The 19,765-nt window shown below is 42.8% G+C and overlaps 1 protein-coding gene across 2 annotated transcripts; it reads left to right on the forward strand.

Moving 5' to 3' along the window:
- The first annotated feature begins 3,265 nt into the window (after positions 1 to 3,265).
- On the forward strand, positions 3,266 to 18,894 carry rgmd (RGM domain family, member D). Of its 2 annotated transcripts, XM_078168651.1 has the most exons (5): positions 3,266 to 3,349; positions 7,014 to 7,054; positions 11,447 to 11,595; positions 14,584 to 15,095; positions 17,222 to 18,894. In XM_078168651.1, the coding sequence occupies exons 2-5, from the start codon at positions 7,017 to 7,019 to the stop codon at positions 17,921 to 17,923; spliced, it is 1,401 nt and encodes a 466-aa protein (XP_078024777.1). In that variant the 5' UTR covers positions 3,266 to 3,349; positions 7,014 to 7,016; the 3' UTR covers positions 17,924 to 18,894. The 2 variants fall into 2 exon arrangements, with proteins under 2 accessions (XP_078024777.1, XP_033478665.1); XM_033622774.2 differs by lacking the exons at positions 3,266 to 3,349; positions 7,014 to 7,054 and having other exon boundaries at positions 11,262 to 11,595.
- Positions 18,895 to 19,765: the final 871 nt, after the last annotated feature.

Raw genomic sequence — 19,765 nt, forward strand, 5'->3', positions numbered from 1 at the left:
TTCCCGTCTTCCCAGAATATAGGCCAAGCGCTTTTTAAGGATACTCACTATGTGTGGAAACAGTCGTTCCACAGCTGGTTGACGCCTGACATTCACTGTGTATAATGGTGCGTCTGTGCACCAGCCATTACAAATAAATCATGTGGATCATCTCTTTGGTTAGGGACAATTACGCTCCGCACTGACAAAGTGAAGGCGTCTGCCAGGAATAATGCACAGAGAGACAAACAGAAGAGCAAACAGCAACAGCATATTAAAATTCCATTTCATTTTGCGAGAGTAAAGAAAATAAGGCAGTGAGTTTTTTCTTCTTTAACCTTGAGTCCACCGTAAATCACCATTTGAAGGGTACTTTATTGGGACATCATTAGTTCATGCTGCTGATATAAAAAGAGAGGTCATGGCTACTCCAGCCAAACGCCTGATAGTTCTCCTGCAAACTGAAATAAATTTTGCACAGTGGATGGATGATAATCCTGGCACATTTCACTTCAAGTTATGGAAAATAAAATCTGATCTTGTTCTACTTCCAGAACTAATAATGAGTTGCAGCAATAAGAACTGGCAGCACCTGGGTGTTTATTCCCAGAGAGTTGGAAAATAAGAGCTTGTTCAGCATTTCATGTCATAAATAAAAACTTCTCTTTTCTCAGTAAAGCTCGGTAGGTATTGGAGAGCTGTCAAATTATTGTCACACCAGACGGAATATCGTCTTTCTCTGCAGTGGATTAGCTTTAATTCCAGCATCTGAATCACGACAATAACTTGGCTAAGCCCCAATGTAAGATTTCTACTGCTACTTGCTTCTGTGATCTTCATTTGAAGTTGTTTGACATTGGAAGTTCTGCGTCACAGGTTGATTTGTGACTGTTGGTGTCCTCTCATCACCCCGTCCTCTGCCTCTGCCTCACCTACAGTACACTGTGGCAGCTTGAGGATGCATTTGATTTGTTAAATCTCCTACTGAAAGAGCTTGGCCTGACAGTAAAGGCCATCACTCTGTTTTGTGACTGCAGCTGACAGAGGGCTTTGATGCCCACGCCAGCTTGGCACCACGTTGGGTGATGAGTGTCGAGCTGTGTGAGGAGAGGGATTACTCTGTTTACTATGCTCAAAATGCCCCTAAACAATAAACAACAACCATCAGAATCTTTTCACATATGGTGAATCTAATTATATAATGCATCATAAATGAGTCTGTGCTTGTGCTGCGTTGGTAGCCAAAGTGCATGGCCAATGGCTTAATCCCATTAAATTTTCCAAATCGAATGCGCACACATATTAGAAACAAAAGAAAAGCTGTTCTTAAGACTGCAGATCACCCAGACACCCCCACCCAGCCGGCTCTATCACACTCCGCCTCACACCTGCTGTGTGCCGTGAGAGGAGTGAACAACTGGAGGCACAGACAGTGTATGTGTGTGTGGAGGGGAGCACAACTGGGCATGCAAACTCTTGTATGAATGTGTGTGTTTACGTGTGCACGGCCCTATAAGAATGCATCAGTGCTCGTGGCACAAGGCATGGCCTCAGCTCGATTTAACTCGCCACTGAATGCCACTGTGACGCCAGGCAGACTTTGTGTGGCCGCATACCTCCACTGAAGAAGATATGGAAAAAATCTGTGCACCAGTAAGTCTTGGAGATTACATGGCTCCTGTCAGCTCTGGACTCAATAATGCCTCAAATCCAACGGTGCCATGTCACTGCAATTTGGGGCTTTTGTCTTTAGAAAAACAGTGAATGTCCATCCCACCGTCATCGCTCTTTGATTGTCCATGAGCATGTGTGTTTGCCTGAGAAAGAGCCAGTGTGTGCATGTGTATGTAAAGAGCGGGGAGGCATGAGAGAGGGGATTATATGTAGAAATAGCAATGGATCAACTGAAACACAACATTGACTTGATTTTTTTAATTGCCTCTCGGCCGCTGCAGCTGTCTGCGTGAACAGCTGCTCGCCTAAAAAGACAGAACAAACTCTGGGAGGGAGGAGAGAACAATGTGGAATGAATCATATTCAGCCTATGAGGTATTTTGCAATTTCACAACTTTAAAAAATGCATGCAGGATTAAGAATCACTTTTATTGGAAACTCACATCTGTTCCAAGGCGCATTTCCCAGGGAGCTTGCAAAGACGCATTTTCTATGCTGTCTGGGCAAGACAGAAACAGTATGGTGTATTACTGCATAAAGTAAACTAAGGCAGACAATGTTTTTTTTCTCCTTTCAGCTTTGTTAATGTGGAACTTTTGAGTTTACAAGTTGCAATTTACAGCTGTGGAAGAACCAGGGGGTCTGAAAGATTTGATGGAGCAGTCTGTATGGATTTCCTGCAGAATATTTGTCAGACTTGAATTAAGTACTGTTGTTTTGCTCTCTCTCTCCCTCAGCCTGAGGCCTTGTGGCTGACTACTCCACATCTATAAATCACCAGGAACGCATGCTTATATCCCGGAGCGAGCGCGCTGAGTCAGTCTGGCAAGGTTAATCACATTCACATCTCCTCAGCCTGTTTGCAGCAGCCAACTGATAACCAAACACACATTACAGGGCATGATCCCTCTTGTTAGTGGATTCTGCTCATATCATGCTTTAACAGTGACGCCACATGAAAGAGCTGGGAGTAGGTGAAGCTGTGGATCCATAGTGTTTTGGTGATTGTTACCAAGCATAAACAGTCTCTGGTGTTTGGACAACAGAAATAAAGCCAAAACACATAAAGAAATGCTGTAAAAGGAGAGAGACTGATACGGTAGGGGTGGGGCCGCGGCAGAAGTGCTTGAGGATCGACCGTAATAACAGACAGAGGTCTCATTCACGTTGCACAAATGCTCAGCTTACACAGGGGCCAATGGTCGGCTGCTCTCATATCCTTCTGTCTGTGCGTTTGATGGACTTTTGGAGAATATGGGAAGCTTTCCAAGTGTGACACATGCTCCCAAGCCTATGAATATCTGTGAATATAAGTATCATAAGTGAAGTATAAGTGTGGGTGTGTTTGCAAGTGTGCATGTTTCTGAATATGCCTGCATGTGATTGCGCTTCAATCTTTTTTCCATTCTTTTTTTTTCTCTCTATTCTCAGAAGTGCCCTACCCAGATATGTGGGAATTAGGCCACATCGCTCACTACCATCCTACTCTAATCAAAGTGCCGATTCTTGAAACAGACAGCTGTTGTCATGTGCCTTGATTCAAATGGCTATCTGTCCCCGTGGCTGCCCGAGTTCTTAGTTGGCCAGCTGAGGTTGTAGGGGGAACGAGGGTTAACGCTGTCTGCTAATTCAAACTCCAGTTAGAGCAGTGCTCCAATTCACAACACAGCGTATACCACAAACACACTGATCTGAGGTAAGTGTCTTTTTTCTCCTCTCTGGCGTTACTCACAATATCCTCAGATTCAGACATGCCTGAAGATGCTAATCAAGATCTCACCGTGATAAAAAGATGTTGATAGAAACACTGTTGCACTGGTTTGAATGTGACTTTTGCTTTGAAATGCCTCTAAAATTAAGATCTAACATTGTAATTAACTAACAAACTGGAGTGTTAATAACAGCAACTGATCAGTACAAACATAGCAGGTGATGGGTTGTTTGAATCTATAGCGCGTGGCATGCATGATCCCATATAACCATATAAGGCCTGGCTTTTTCTTTAAAAAAATGTGAATGTGAGAAACATCTGCTGAAAAGCAAAGAGAGGGAAAAAAACAGCCCATATCAATTTCCCAGCACTTCGTGTGGACTTTTCTCCACCTAACAGATCTGCGCTCAGAGTACATGGCAGCGAGTCAATCATACTTGATTGGTAGAAGTGGACACCCTTGCCATGTTCCTCCATGTTTCACTGCCTTAAATCAACTCAAGCAGCGGGGAACATTCTCTGAATGCCTTCTTGGCTAAAATCTGGTGGATCAGAATGGCTAAAATTATACACTCATGAGTTATTGTCTATCCATCTATTCCTGGTTCAGGGTGAGCCGGGGCAGAAACAATACCAACTGTTGCAGCCTAACTGAAGGACACGCTCTATCACGAATGCATCTGCAGATTAAGGCTCGAGCCGCCAGGTGTTAAGGGCAAACGCTTGAGAGTACACAGCAGAAAAGGCTAAACCAGCTTTTAAGACGCCACTCATCAGGCTTAAGATTTGAGAAGGGACTTGAAAATCCAATTGCGTGATTCTTTACATGTCAAATCTACTGAGAAGAAGGAGAGTTCCCTGAAATATTCACCACCTGCTTGAGATGTATTTATCCAACATAAAAGACGGAAAAAGAAACCTGTGAATTCCTTGGGTTGTTTCATATGTCGTTTTGTAATTTAAGGTGTTCTTGAGCACTAGCAAACACAATAGCAGGCTTTATTTTATGGTAAATTAACATTTAAATCACAAAGTACAGTCTAAACGAGAGCACATTTTCTGCATAGTACAGGCATGCTTTCACACCGATGCTCAAACTGAAAGCTGAAAAATGATGGGATGAAAATATTCATCCCTGAGCTGGCTGGCGCAGAGGTATTACTAACATGTCAGTTTTCTGGGAGCAAAGAGAGCTGTCATAGGTTGTTACAAAGCAATTTGTTGCCTGTTTCCATAATGCATCATGGCCCAGGTGACTCGAAGCGTGGGTGTGTCGTCATGAAAAGAATAAGACGAGGCATGTTCAAACAAAGCTATGCATTGGAATAAGCTCCACGGGCTGCTCAGTGAAGCCATACATTGAACTGTTTTTGCTATTTGATTTATTAGTTTGGACAAAAACACTCTCCCGGGTTAAAAAAAAAAAAAAAAGCAGAAAAATACTGGAGGATTCGAGATTGAGGAGAGGTTTATACCTCAAAACACACACAAACACATATGCAGGGTTTGGGTCAGAGGTCAAATGGTTCTGAACTCTCTCCCTTTAGGCTGAGGACATCAGAGGTCCCTCTGTGTGCTGCTCTCCATTTATTTTACCCATCATCCCTCATCAAGCCGGGATGACCCCGCGACCCTGGAGCTAGGGTTACCTGTCAGTTGACTGTCTATTCATGAGCATGGGGCTTGACGCTGTGTCAACATTTGTTCTGTGAGAAAGGAAGGAGGAAGAGGAGATGAGTTTAGTTAAGACCAAACAGAAAATCAGAGTTGGAAAGAAATTATTTTATATTGAAAACAGTGAATAAAATCTATCCTCCCTTACACTCAGAAGTTCAGATTTCAGGCAGTGCAGAGCCCCGACTGGCAGACTTTCTTCTCAGATGACATGCAAGTGTGATAATTCCTGTTTACTTAGAGACAAAGATCCAAAGAAACTCAGTAAACAGATGCCTGCATGGATACCTATTGAGGGGTACCTACAAAAACACTCCAAAAGCCCCCCTGTGTGTGCTGTCAGCTATCAATCAGGGTTCCGTAAGTGGGATCCTTGAGTGGAGATGCTATCAGCGCTGCCCCGTATACACTCACACCACAGTTTCCCTTATCTCTGCTGAGATAACAGATCCCCTCTAACAGCGAGAGGCCTGAACCAGACACACTTGCTCTCTGCATCTCTCTCCATCTCCCTCTCACTCTCTGTCGCAGCTGCGCTATAGGCCACTTCATTTCAGACAGGGGCCCTCAGCAAAAAAAAAACAGTCAATTTGCTCTGGTTCCTGTTTAAAATTCAATAAGCTTGTCTCTTATATTGCAACCGTGTGGTGCTAGCGGAGGCTACAGAGGGCGCGTGCTACTTCTGATCCCAATCTCTGATGTTATCAGCCCCTAGAAGAAACATGATACATGTCTCAGTTGGCGAATCTAGATGGGCATGAAATTGAACAAAAATCAGAAGCATGACACATCAACCATTTCCTGCAACTGTACTTTTTTTTTTATTTTGTAAACATTGCATTTCCGGAGAAACTAAATTGTTGACAGCTTCTGCCGATAGGCAGAGAGAACAGATGGCTCAGGGTTGTGCAATTAAGCAGCTTTGTATTTACACGTTTAAAAAGTGCAGTGCAGATTCTTTATCAGATTAGACCTGACCATAAATTTCCGAGGGTCATGTATGAATAAGCTCATTATTCCTAGGTTTCAAAAGAGCGCTGTATGCCCACCATGTTGCAGTGTAGATACATGAGGTCACTGCAGTTATTTTTTCCTCGGTTTGAGGACAGCAAGCCGAGGAGATGGTCCCGGACTAGCCCTGTTTTTCGGGCTTCCACCAGACCACAGCACGTTGGGCCTAATAACAAAAACAAGCATCCCGGTGTGGAGCTGGTCCCACAGTGTGAGGACCTTAATGAGGAACATGTGGAGCTGCCCAGACACACAGTCAGAGGAAACCCAATCCCTCACTCCCTCTTTTTTCTCCCCCTTCCTTCTCCCTTCCCCCCTTTCTCCCATTCTTTCTTTCTCACTCTCTTTCGCTTCAACATTTTCTATCACTAAGTCGCTCTGCCTTTAGGTGCTCTGTTCTTGCTTTCTGTCACATATTCTTAACGTTTGTCCACTTTGGTCGACAAAAACTGCCTCTTTCTTTTCTCCTATTGTAACAGAACAAGCGATCCACTGTCAGCAGGAGAAATATACCAGCCTTGTTTTTACCTGATATACGCCCCTGTAGCACACCCACTCTCTGTATCCCTCTGTCTGACTTGTTTTAGAGTTAGTATATGTTCATATTGCTGGGTCATGCAATGCAATACGCTCATAAGGAAACACGGGAAGAAAGAGGTCTTTCTCCGCCCATCAAGCCTGACAGGCGGTCTCGGGGTTTCTTTCATGTGCTGAATTCATCCTTACCGTCCACCTGGATCAATTAACTGTTTGCTTCAGTGGTCATCAGTCCCGCAGTGTGGAACCTCAGCTCATTTAGTAGACAGCAGCTCACTGAGTGAAACTACGGCTTTGATTTGGTTGTCTTTTATCTTCATGTAACACACATTAGGCATGCAGATTGATTATTTCTATCACTAAAACTGAGCATGTTCTCGTCTACAGATGTTAAAGATTTAAGTAAATATTGTGTTTTCTTCTGCAGGAAATGTCACCACTCGCTTCCGCGGACAAACACTGTAACAGGTGAGGCATGCCCTGCAGGAATTCATTCTAATTTGCTGTACAGTACACCCACACCATCAATAGATCTCCCTCCTTCACGGCATCACTGCCCCGTGTCCAAGTTGTCACGGGGAATAGGGAGTGTAACCTGTTTGATAGGATTTAAAATGTGACCATAAAGCACAGCCATAAAGCAGATCAACCAACCAAGCCTCCAAAATTAGCTGAACAAACAGAGTAAGATAGAGCCCTCTGGGGGGTTAAACTTGGCACAGTGGACCCAGTGTGACAGAGGCCCTTCTGGCAGCTCAGAACAATCCAAGCGTTCCACTTGGGTTGAGCTGTCTTCGTTTCCCCCTCCACTATATATATCAGCCCCACATCAACATGGGCCTGTGAAGACCTTTCACAAGACTGACAGGCCACCTGAATCACACAATTGTGTGGCCGGAGGAGCCTGCATGTGTATAGAAAAACCAGTGATCCAATAACTGTCTGGGTTCACTTCTCTCTCATAAAGTCAGGAGGGAGGCGCAGAGGGAGACCCACAGCTACAAGCCAAATGTTCCAGCTGCACCAAAACAAAGCTTTAACTTTTTATTCTCATTCTAGAAATTGCACAAGGTGCGACTGTTGATTTTCTTAATACCAATATTTTATTCAGTAATTGGTCACTGCATTAAATTTCTTTATTTGCATGGCACAAAAACCGCAGAGTGTGCCTCAGGAAAAAGGGGCTGAAAGCTGGTGAGTGTGTGTGCCTTGCAGATGGTTCGGCCTCACAGCAGCTGTGCAAATGAAAGAAGGAGTGTCGTTGAAGGAGGTGAGAGAGATGGAAAGTTGGCCACAAAAGGAAAAGAGTAACATGCAAGTTGCTAACTGAAAATGTAATGGAAACATGAATAGTGCGCTGAGATTTGGTGGGAGAAAATAATTGAGGCAGAGTGTTTTCTCTCAGTTTTGTTAAGTGACAAAAACAGACAGTATCCATGTCTTTGAGCAGATAAAACATCACTTTGTCACCAAGGAAATGACTAAAGAAGGCATTTATTCACCTCTAATGTAAAAGCTCATCACTGTAAAGAATAAAAGTTACAAGTTATATTACCATGTATTTCTCCTTACCTTCAGTCATTATTCTGTCATCATTAATGTGAGGATAATTCAAATTCTACCTTTAAAATAATGCACCTGTTACGCATTTATCAAGTTCTACTTTGAAAATATATACAAGATAAACTAAGCAACAGAGTCACAAGTAAGTCTCAGGTTTGTGCACACAAGTCTCAAATCAAGACAGACAAGTCAAGAGTCAAGTCACAAGTCAAGAAAGACTAGTCCCAACTCCTAAACTTTGAGTTTCGTGTCCTAAAAAAGTTGTCATGCACCCTTCATCAAATGTAATTCCATTTTTTTAAATCATGAATGCTTTTTAAAACATGTATTATTTGTTAAAATAAGTTTATGAAAAAGTTACTTAGCTGTCAAGCTAATGTTAGCTTAGCATTAGCTCCCTAACTATGTTAATATTAGCCTCAGCTTACTGTGCTTTGTGCAACTTAAAATGTCAAACAAAGTTAGAAGTTGTTGCATCTCTGGCTGTAATTTCGAAAAAACGGCATTTGTTTTTTGCTGACCTTAGATGAAATTATCTTTAGTGTCATTTTTTGATGACTCAAGTCCAAGTGAAGCCACAAGTTACTGATGTCAGAGTCTAAGCTGAGTCACAAGTATTTTGGATTTCGTCAAGTTGAGTCTAGAGTCCACGTGTGTGACTGGAGAGTCGAGTCCAAGTCAGGTGACTTGTGGTTTATTTAAACAAGTATGTATATTGTATAAAAAGGCTTCAGATAATGTATCAGTTATGAATCATTCATTTATGATTTCAGTGATTTAAGCAAATAATAGCCCGGGCTATTAGTTTAGGTTTTACAGTATATTGATATATAAGATTTCGTATTAAAGCAGAGCAGGTCGGCACACCAACATTGACAAACATTTGGCTGGCACTACACCATCACGGAAGTTAAACTGGGACTAGGCTTTTAATTGAAGTTTTACAGTAACCTGTTAGTTTGCCCACACTACTGTCAATCAGACTCTGTTATTTAAGCACTTAATCTGCAGTGAGAAAACAACAGGTGGGAGAATCCTGCTAAAAGCTGAAAACACACTAACATTTGTCCTCAGGAGGAGGAGGAGGAGGAGGAGGAGGAGGGGGGGGTCACACAGGACAGTTGTCCCTCAGTGCTTTGTAGTGCAAAGAGATTTAATTTTTGCTCATCTGTTGAGCTCTGCATGAGAGTTATTCAACATACAACACAAAGACAAAACACACAACATAAAACACAAAATGAAGAAGATGTTTACATTAAAATTTACATACTTAACCCTGTTTTAGGTTTTCTCATGCTCTCATTCAACAACAGTAAAAACATCTACACAAGTGACATAATTTCCCATAGTACCCCTTGTATATCGGCACCAAATCCATGCATAAAAGGAGCACAGGAAATATACAAATATGTAATTGCTGTAATCTTGCTGTGGTCTTTCCCATAATAAATACACTTTTTACCCTATCTCTACACTGGGCCATGCTGGGGGGCTGCGGCCTTAAGCGGGATTTATAGTTGTGCGGCAGACTCTACGCATGCATACACCGTTGTGAGCATTTATACTTGCATACTCTGCAGTTACACCTCCACAGCACTAGTTGGCAGCAGGGTTTCTGTGAAGTGCTGTAAATTTTAGTTGATTCAAAACACACATTAAACACACATTAAACTTGACTTAATAGAGACAAAAAGACAAGTACACAAAGCAGCTTCTGACTCGCAGTATTCACAGACAAACACTTGTCTTTATCTGGACACATTTTCCCCACAAATACAACATGCTAATGTTATTAGCACAAGCCTATAGCATTTTACATTGTATAAATTAGTCTAGCAGCTAGCACCCTTTTCCTCTTCTCATATAAAACCAGGGACAACAGCAACATTTAACAAAGGTAACAGCACATAATTTGGCTCCATTACAACTCACAAGGTTCAGTGACAAAACAACTGTCTTATACTAATACATTTTCCAAACAAATATAACATGCTAACGTTATTAGCACAAGCCTATTGCATTTTACATTGTATAAATTAGCCTAGCGACTAGCATTTATTTCCGCTACTCATATGAAGCCAGACTAAATCACACACAAGTCTTAAAATGCTATTTTTGTGGAGGCTTTACTGTCTTCAAAATTTATTGTTTCTTATCTGTGAAATTGTTTCCACTGAGGGAAACGGTTTCAGCTTACAAAAATAGACAGGAAGTCTGCGTCGCCGTGACATGTAGGCTAATTTCTCTGCTAGGCTAATTTATAGAATGTAAAATGCCATAGGCTTGCGCTAATAACATTAGCATGTTGTATTTGTGGTTAAATGTGAAAAGTGAATGCTGCGAGTTAAAGTGACGCCAATTTGTGTACTTGTGTTTGAAATTGTCTCTATTAAACCATACTTAATGTGTGTTTAATGTGTGTTTTGAATCAACTAAACTTTACAGCAGTTCACAGAAACCCCGTTGCCAACTAGTGTTTTGGAGGTGTAACTGCAGAGTGACACAGACACACCACCACACATGTATAAATGCTCACAATGGCGTAGACGACGTGCGTGGGGTCTGCCGAACAGCTATAAATCCTGCTTTACATTTCTTGGGAGGTGCATGTCAGGCTACGGCGTAGGCTCCACGTCACTGCAGAGCCTATGCTGTAGCTATGGCGTCGATTCAATGCAGAAGTATAAATTCCGCATTAGTCAGGAGGCTGTTATAGTATAATAGTAGCAGTATCCTTTTTATCTTCATCTGTTTGTGTGATACCCAGAATGAACAATTCTGGGTCTAAGATGAAGTCAGTACCCACAAACTTTATGATTTCTCTCTGAATCTTCTTCCACTAGTCTAGGATTTGTGGACAATCCCAAAATATGTGTGTAAAGTCCCCCCACCTGTCCCCAGCCCCTCCAACACAGCCCAGATGATGAGAAAACTTCTGCATGGCTCCAAGTTATAACCTTAGCATGACTATATTGTACACACAGATAACAGGTAGGTGTAATGCCATTATAACCACAGCACCCTGTGATTCTCCAATTATAATCAGGGTAATTATAATTTCACACCGCCCCCTCTGTTGTTGGAGGCACTTTTTTCCACTGTCCTCATCCTCAGTAATTGCCACTACATGTAAATATCAAGTGGTTAGTGAATAATTAGTGTTTCATTGGCCAGCAATCACCTCTGGGCCCCGTCTACACTCTAGACCCCTCCCCTGTAGAGCCGCCCTGAAGACAGGGGCCCCTTTTGAATGACAACGCTGCGAAGGAAGACGAATTTTTGTCTGATTTCCCTCAGCCGCAGCGTCGATGAGAAGCAGTCGAGGAACTCCATTCTAACTGAATGGATTGGTATGGGGAGAAGCGGACCACAAATCACGGCTAAGCGGCAGCTTTGGGACTGTGTAACGTTGACGATGGTTTTACTTTCGCTGCTGTTTCGACCAGGTAAGTGTTGCTGTGTGTTTTTCCAATCCGTGCTCCTCCACTCCTCTGCTGCATGCGAAGCTCAGTCCCGCTCTCCGCAATGGAGATGGAAAAAGTTAACTTTTAACTCTCGTTGTGCGGCTGAACTCAAACTTTCCAGCTACTTTAACCCCCTCTCACACCTACTAACTTAAGTTTTTAGTGTTTTGGTGCTTTAACACGAAGCAAAGTCGCTGTTGTTTCCAAGTATCCCGTCCACTGCGGGGACAAAGTAATGTCCTGTTGCTGCGGAGTAACGTTACCCCAGCCTCCAGCCACTTGTATCGCAGCTAGCCGAGCAGCACGAGTTAACTCACTTTACGGACGTCTTTTTGAGCACATTTCCATCAATTCCCACCAAAACACGTACACCAAACAACTTATCACCAATTTCCGATTAGCTATCGCGTTTTACAAGCACACAAACATCGCTGTTTTAACGGTTTATCCAAGTTTTGCGGAGTTAACGGCTTAGCTCTCTGTTAGCATAGCAGGCTAGCCTCTGGCGTCCAGCAGCAGCACCCGCAGTCAAACCAACAGAAAACCACGGAGCTTGTTTTTTAACCAGAAAACAACGCTAATCGGACACAAAACAGCCACTGTCACTATTAAAAACACGAGTGTGACTGTTACACATAGTTTCGACTGTTTTGGGTTACAGTTAAAGCAAAGTGGATCATAGTATTTTCCCCTATTCATGCTTCATTTATTAACTTTGTTAGCTACCATGCATGGGGGTCCAACTTTTTGGCCTCTGAACGTGTTGGTCGCTCCTTGTAGTCGCAGTTAGAGATCAGAAAATCAAACTCAAGAGCATGTTTTGTTTGAATTTTGAAGTTTAATTATTTAATTTGTGTGCCCAGCTCCTAATGAGTTTCCAATGTTTTGTTCATGACACAATTGAGACTCACATTTGATGCCATTTTCACTGTTTTCAGGTGTTAGAGATGTAAGATAAAGTTGTGCATGAGTAAAGACTATTCTCAATCAGTGAATCAGTGCTGTTTATATCCTTTTTAAAATTAAGTTAAAATGCAAACGTCACCTGGCAACATGTGCAATATAATCTACTGACAAATATCAGTGTATCATTTCAATATGGAAATGTTTAATGTAAGTACTGTGCTAATATCTAAAATCACATCTTTTAAAAGTTGTCAGGCATTTTTAAGATTCCCAAGTGACAGAAAACAACATCAGCTTCATGTTGTCACAGTCATATCTAAAGACCCCTGGAGGCCACTCTGGTTATCCTAAAAAAGTTTTTATAGCGTGGTGTTATGGTTGAAATATGCACAAAATAGTTGCTTGAACACATTCAGATGGTAATGTAGGTTATTTGTTAAATGTGTGAAATGTCCCAGTATATTTGTAGGTTAGAAAAAGTAACATTTAATATGATCTGAAATTGTTTTGAGACATGTTTTTGTACACTTTATGACCTGGTGAGGCACTATGTTCGTGAAAATATTGAGTCTCGTTAGTCTGCAACCTTAACATGAGGCCCACACAGTTACAAAACAACGTCCTTGTTTCTAGCTCTAGCACAATTCTACTAATATACTAATACATGAACTGTTTGTGTGGTCACTTTGCTTGTCCCTTTCTCTCTTCTCAAATGTCCCACATGGTCCTCACGCTTGTTGGTAGCTTACTAAGTGCCGGAGCATAAAGACCCTTTAGGGAGATGCACGGTTGTTGATGGCTGTGTGGGCAGCGATTGTCAGAAAATGTCAATCACAGCGGACTCGGGTGACCTCGCAACGAGACGGGCTAGGCCTGTTGGAATTCAGAGGAGGGATGCAGAATGCCTCCAACTTGACCTCTCGCACTCCATCTCGGTTTTTTATCAGAGCTTGTGTTGAAGTGCGGCGACTGTGAGATGCATTAATCATCTGTCATGCCCCCCTTCAGCGCATCAGACGCATGTGAAAGGGAAGAAACGGTGCAAAAATATTCATGTGCACTGGTGTGAAATCTTCCTGCTTATCTTGTTGTCTTTGTCCACGCTGGTGGGAGATTAGATGGAGCTTTGGAGTAAAGCGAGTGTTCTGTAGCTGTAGAGGAGCAGTGTGTCGCAACTGATCCTGGTTTTTTCACAGTATAAGTGATGTATGTGTTGTGGATGCTGGCTGATGCTGATCTGAAGTGGAAACTCAATCCATAACGCAGCAGGAGTCAGTCAGCATATGATGAGACAACACTGAAATGAGCTTGATGAATATCCACGCTTTGACTTCCCACAGAAATAGTTGTAGCTCTTTGTTTTCCTTGATAATAAATGTCCGCTTGTGAGTCATAACTTAGGAAGCTCAGGAAGCCCCAGAATCAGGCGACACCACCCAAATATTACACGCTGAGCTCCGCAGCCCACACCGTCCACCCTCGAGCTCCCAGTTTGGGTCCCGACTTGCTGAACAAGTGTGACTCTTTGTGACGCTCCTCTTGTGATCCTCTTGAAGTTAGCTGCCCCCGTACACCGAGCCCTGCTGTGCCATGCAGTGTAGCTTAATGGACTTTAATTACCTCGGCAACAGCCAAACCACATTCAACACCCTGAGGCAAACTAACACAGGTTGGTTTCCTCCTACAGTGAGGCTACATGCTATTTCTGTGAGGGCTAGTTGGGGGAAATAAGATTTGACTGACTCTGGAGCACAGTGTGGGATCATGGCCTCGTGAGCTCACGCATTTGGGTTTTAATGGCTCTCCTGATTGAGCTAAACTTGATAGTGGAAAAGTTTTGACTCTGCTGCCTCATGCACTGTGCTGAGGTAATGTATCTGTAAATGTCAGATGGATTTAAAGATTAGGAGAAAGCAGTTTTTTGTTGGGATTGAAAGATCCAGTCAGCAACATTTCTGCAGAGAGGTCACTGTTGAAAATAAGAAGCAAACATATTCACAGTAATTGTGATGCGATATGACATTGCAGTACAAAATGTTGACGCTCATTGTTTTTGTCTTCCAGCTCACTGCCAGCAGTGTCGAATCCAGCGCTGCAATGCAGAGTATGTGGCTTCTACCTCACCCTCTAGTGGTCTGCAGGAGGACGTGGCTATGGATGTGGACTACTGCATCGCCTTGCGGGCCTACGCTCTGTGCACCCGCCGGCAGGCACGCAGCTGCAGGGGCGACCTGGTCTACCACTCGGCCGTCTTCCGCATTAAGGAGTTATTCTCTCAGCATAACTGCTCCAGCGATGGGCCCACCTCCTCCGCCAAGGTCCCCAGCACATCTCGCCCAGCCGTGTCGGAGCTGTGCGACTATGAGAACCGGGTGCTTGTGTCGGGCTTGGGCGGTCAGCAGAAGAAATACGCCCACTGTGGATTATTCGGAGACCCGCACCTACGGACTTTCCGAGATGAGTTTCAGACCTGCAAGGTGGAAGGGGCGTGGCCACTGATTGACAACCGCTTCCTGTCGGTGCAGGTGACCAACGTGCCTGTTGTCCTGGGCTCCAGCGCTACGGCAACCAGCAAGGTGAGGATGGATGACGAGTACAGCTGGACAGTACAGCTCGATTAGTTGATCGATAGAAAATTAAGAGACAACTATTTTGATCATTGACTGATGATGTCAGTAATTTTTTCAAGCATTAATGCCAAATATTGTCTGGTTTCACATTCTTAAATGTGAGGATTTGCTGCTTGTCTTTTTCATATGTAACACTTAACTCCAAATCTTCAGCTCAAGTGAAGACTCTTAAGAACTCTCTTAAGCATTTTATAGACCAACGATTAATTGAGTGAAATCAAGAATTGGCAGATGAATCAATAATAAAAATAAAAGTTGGTTGCAGCCCTACTTTAGAGCAGTGGTTCCTAACTTTTTTTGGCATGTAACCCCTTAAAATGAAGCAAAGTCTGCTTGCAAACCCTCTCACATTTTGCATACGTCCCTAAGTTTTAATTTGCTTCTCTTACATTATGTCATTTGAACACATTTTAAAGGCCTGAACAGCTAAATCTCCTCCAAGATTGCGCTGGAGGAAGAAAAGATTAAAGCGAAATCTGGCAAAAATAAACAAAATCACGGCTCCTCAGATTTATTTTACAACCCCTCAGGGAGGGAGCAGCGCCTTTCTCACGACAACGACCCACGACGATATTAAAAACGAACACTCTGGTTCTAAGTTTGAAACTAATGGCCAATATGCGCAGGCTGTTTCTGAGCGCTGGCTTGCTCGCTCAAGTATTGCCATAAAGTATCAACATGTGAAGTTAATCGTCATTCCACGGTGCCTCTCGAGCCTCCAGCATTCCTCTTGTCTTGGAGCTCCTTCAGATCTATGAGGGAAAAGAGAGGAGGGGAGTCCTTCAGCGGTGTTGAATCACAGACATGCTTGAGCGCTCTACCTTTAACACATGGGTGGTCATATGGTAGTGATTAACGCTCACTCAAACATTTTCCTCCACCGTTACGATCTGGAATGTTTTTTCACCCCTCTGGTCAAATAATTAACTGGGTGCTTTTTGTGTAAATATGGAATAATGTGGAAAAATAAGGGAATAATTGGACAGCAGTGAGGGTTTTTTGATTCTGCTAATGAAATAGGCTGGTTTGTCATGGTCTGAATGTTTTTAAATTGGTAAAGCTTTTATCAGGTCTATCTTTGTGTGGTGCTGAAAGTCATGCTGGTATAGGCTCACCATTGTGTCCATTAAAAATAGGTTAATTAAGTTGCTTTTATGTGAATCGTGTGCTTAAATAGTAAATAATTTTGCTTCCCACAGTCAGATAATGTCACTGACCTTCCTTACACTTGCCAATTTATATCACCCTGCTTAAAAACTAACCATACAGAACAATAACTGTAACATTAGGCGAGGGATTTCAGAGATTTCATGCCTGAAAGGCATTTGCATTGTGTTCTGGCTGTGCAGCCTAATGCAGACCTGTAGTGTGGGTGCATCTGTGCCAGCACCTGCATGCCCCCATCGTGCTTTTGGAGTTGTTTGCAACTGCCAGACTTAAGACAGGAAATCATCCATCAAATACGGTATCCCCGTTAAGTGTAAACGTAACCACAGCCACCGCTTTGTCAAGATACTTTGAAGAAACAGAGGTTAGGCCCCAATTTTTCAAAGCTCAGCTGGAATACAAATCACAGTCAGTCACTGAGCGAGCGCTCGTGCCAGTGTAGGAAAAGTGTTGGAAGATGCATGGGGCTTTGAGGCTGTTATGAAACCATGTTGTTTGAGCCAACACTCGGGGAAGAGTGGTGGAGTTATTGCCCTCGGTTTTAGTAATTTGTTTTAGGTAAGAAGGGAAAGGTGGCAGTGAAGACCACACAGTGATTGTAAATGTGGTTTATTTTAGCAGTTTTCTCTTTGGGTGGTAACAATCCAGAAGACCACTGACAGCAATCACTGTCACTCTGTAAAAAGACCAGTGTGGCCCATCAACACCCTCCACAGCGGTTAAAATGTTTGGTTTCCTGCTGCCACCTTGTGGCTATAATGGGTACTGATCTTATTCAAGATAAATTTGGGCAACATTTTGTAGTTAGAACCACATTTAAGCAAAGATGTTTTGCACTGTGTATGGAAGGATAATCAATATTGATACAAAATGAATGCTTATCTTATGTTTTCTTCTTATTTTAGATCACAGTGATCTTCAAGTCTTTCCAGGGCTGCACAGATCAGAAGGTGTACCAGGCCACCACAGAGGATCTGCCACTGGCCTTTCAGGATGGGACTCGCAGCGGTGGCGAGAGCGGCAGCCTGACCATCGTGGAACGCGGCGGCTCCGGGGTGGGCCGGCAGGTGAAGATACAAGCCCGTTACATCGGCACTTCCATCATCGTCAGGCGTGTAGGCAGCTACCTGACCTTTGCCATCCGCATGCCAGAGGACACCTTGGACTTTTCGGAGGACAATGGCGGTCTGCAGCTCTGCCTGCACGGCTGCCCACGCAACGAGCTCATCAAGGAGCACACGCTGGGCCGTCAGAGCCAGCAGCCCCGCCTGCAGGGCACCAACACAGAGCTGGGTCCTCTGCGGCCTCCTCACCAGGTCTACACAGTGGAGCGGGCCACGGCCAAGTGTAGAGAGACTCTGCAGGTGGAGGACGTGTACTTTCAGTCCTGCGTGTTTGACTTGCTGACCACAGGAGACCCTGAATTCTCCATGGCAGCCTACGGCGCTCTGGAGGATTTAAAAGCGCTGCCGCCCAGTAAACTGAAGCAGAACTCCCCGAGGACTCCACGTCTTTACAACCGAGGGGCGTCTCACATGGCGGCTGCAGCTGCAGCAGCTAACACCTCCCTGCTCTCACTCCTGCTCCTCATTCTGCTGCTTTTGTAAAAAAATAAATAAATATAAATGATTTAAAAAAGAGAAACATGGAGACAAACAGAACATGGAAGCATTACCAGCTTGAGGAAAGAGTGACGAGAGCTCAGACATATATATTTGTATTTTTTCTTTGTGAATTTTTTTGCAATTTGTGAATGTTGTGATCTTTTTCCGTTTTTGTTATTTGAAGGATTTCACACTTATAAAGGATGGTATTTCCTCCCATTTCACATCTTCTGTGGATTCATACATGGGTCACATCATCATTTGGAAACAGACATGTGGTTTAGGGTCCAACAGTATAACGTTGTTTCTATATGCTCGCTGTTAATTGGTTTACAATATCTTTTAAAACTCATAATTGTGTGTGCTGATGTCACGGCAGCTAAACAGCATTGAGTTTTTTTGTAAATAGAAAAGTCATCGTGCACAACCTCCAAACACTCCATCACGTATGAAGCTGCACGTGTAACTCCATACTGTATGTACGCTGCTCGTCTGCAGAGCAACGTGGCTTCTAGATCCTGTATAATCCAGTCATATCAGCAGCACTTAACGGTTCTAACAGCAAGTTACGTGTACTCAAGTGTTATTTCTTTGTCTATACCAACTGTTATCTCATAAATCTGGCATGCTAAATACACAGGATCCAACAACTGTATGTAAAAACTACCTATCCATAATATATGATGTGTCAGTGTGATATTCAACACTCATCTTCTTCTGTGAAACACTCCCTCTTCAAGCTGTTTGGCTTCCAGTTTTAAAGGTAAAAAACAAAAAAAACACAAATCTTTATATAATAATATATTAAAAGAGTGTATATATGTGTTTTATATTGTGTACATTTGCCTGTGTATAGATGTTTTAACTGTAATATGTTTTACATTTGTTGTGTTTAGTAGGTTAATTTGAGACATTGTAAGAAAAGTTAACTAATATGTGTTTGTAATTTTCTGTATTAAAGTGTTGGACACTCCGGAACAAGGTCTGTTATTCCTGTTTTTTGCCTGAGTTACTCAGATACTGGTGTCAGAAAGGCCTCCGATGCTGTGTGAAATCCTGGATCGGGTATCGGAGAATATCTAAGTCAATGCACTGATATAATACCACTGGATTTATTAATGAAATTTAATAGTGTTTCACACCTGTATAAAACAGCTGCTTTCCCGTAAATCAATTCTTTGCTGCTCCAAAACAGTACCCTACACGGCAAGTTGTGCTGTGCAGCCACTGGCAGCTACTGTTTCAGAGTAGTGAAGAAGAATTGATTCCCTGTAAATTGCGTAATGTTAGACGTAAGCAAAATATCAGCAATTTGGCAATATTTTAGACCAGAAGGTCCTAACCTTTTAGGGCAGGGGTGTCAAACTAATTTTAGTTCATGTGCTACATACAGCCCAACATTCGGTCTACTTCTCACTGGCATTACATGTGCATTTATCGACACACGTCCTGATACAGATTCTTTGACTATTTTACGCAATGTTCAATGTCTTCAACTCTTCGGGGTCAAGGGTATAATTGGCCTTTTTTGACTACTTTGGATTGTACCTTTAAATTTCACCTTAAAAACTGTTTACCTTGCCTTGTTTAGCGTCTTTTTTCCAGCACAACCTCACCTGTGTGACTTTACAGTTATTTTTTTCATTCTGACATACACATTGGACCTAAAATCACCCAAAAAACACCACCAATAGGAAAGGGGGCGTCGTGTTTTACCGTTTCTTCGTGCACCAAACACGCACCAAACGTGACAACAGTATTCAGGAAAAAGCATGGCGTAAATTATTTATCATAAGTCTGGTTTTACTTGGCCTATCAACACAAATTGAAGTTTGCACTTTAGAC

Source organism: Epinephelus lanceolatus, chromosome 6 (genome assembly GCF_041903045.1).
Source record: "Epinephelus lanceolatus isolate andai-2023 chromosome 6, ASM4190304v1, whole genome shotgun sequence".
Taxonomy (NCBI): domain Eukaryota; kingdom Metazoa; phylum Chordata; class Actinopteri; order Perciformes; family Serranidae; genus Epinephelus; species Epinephelus lanceolatus.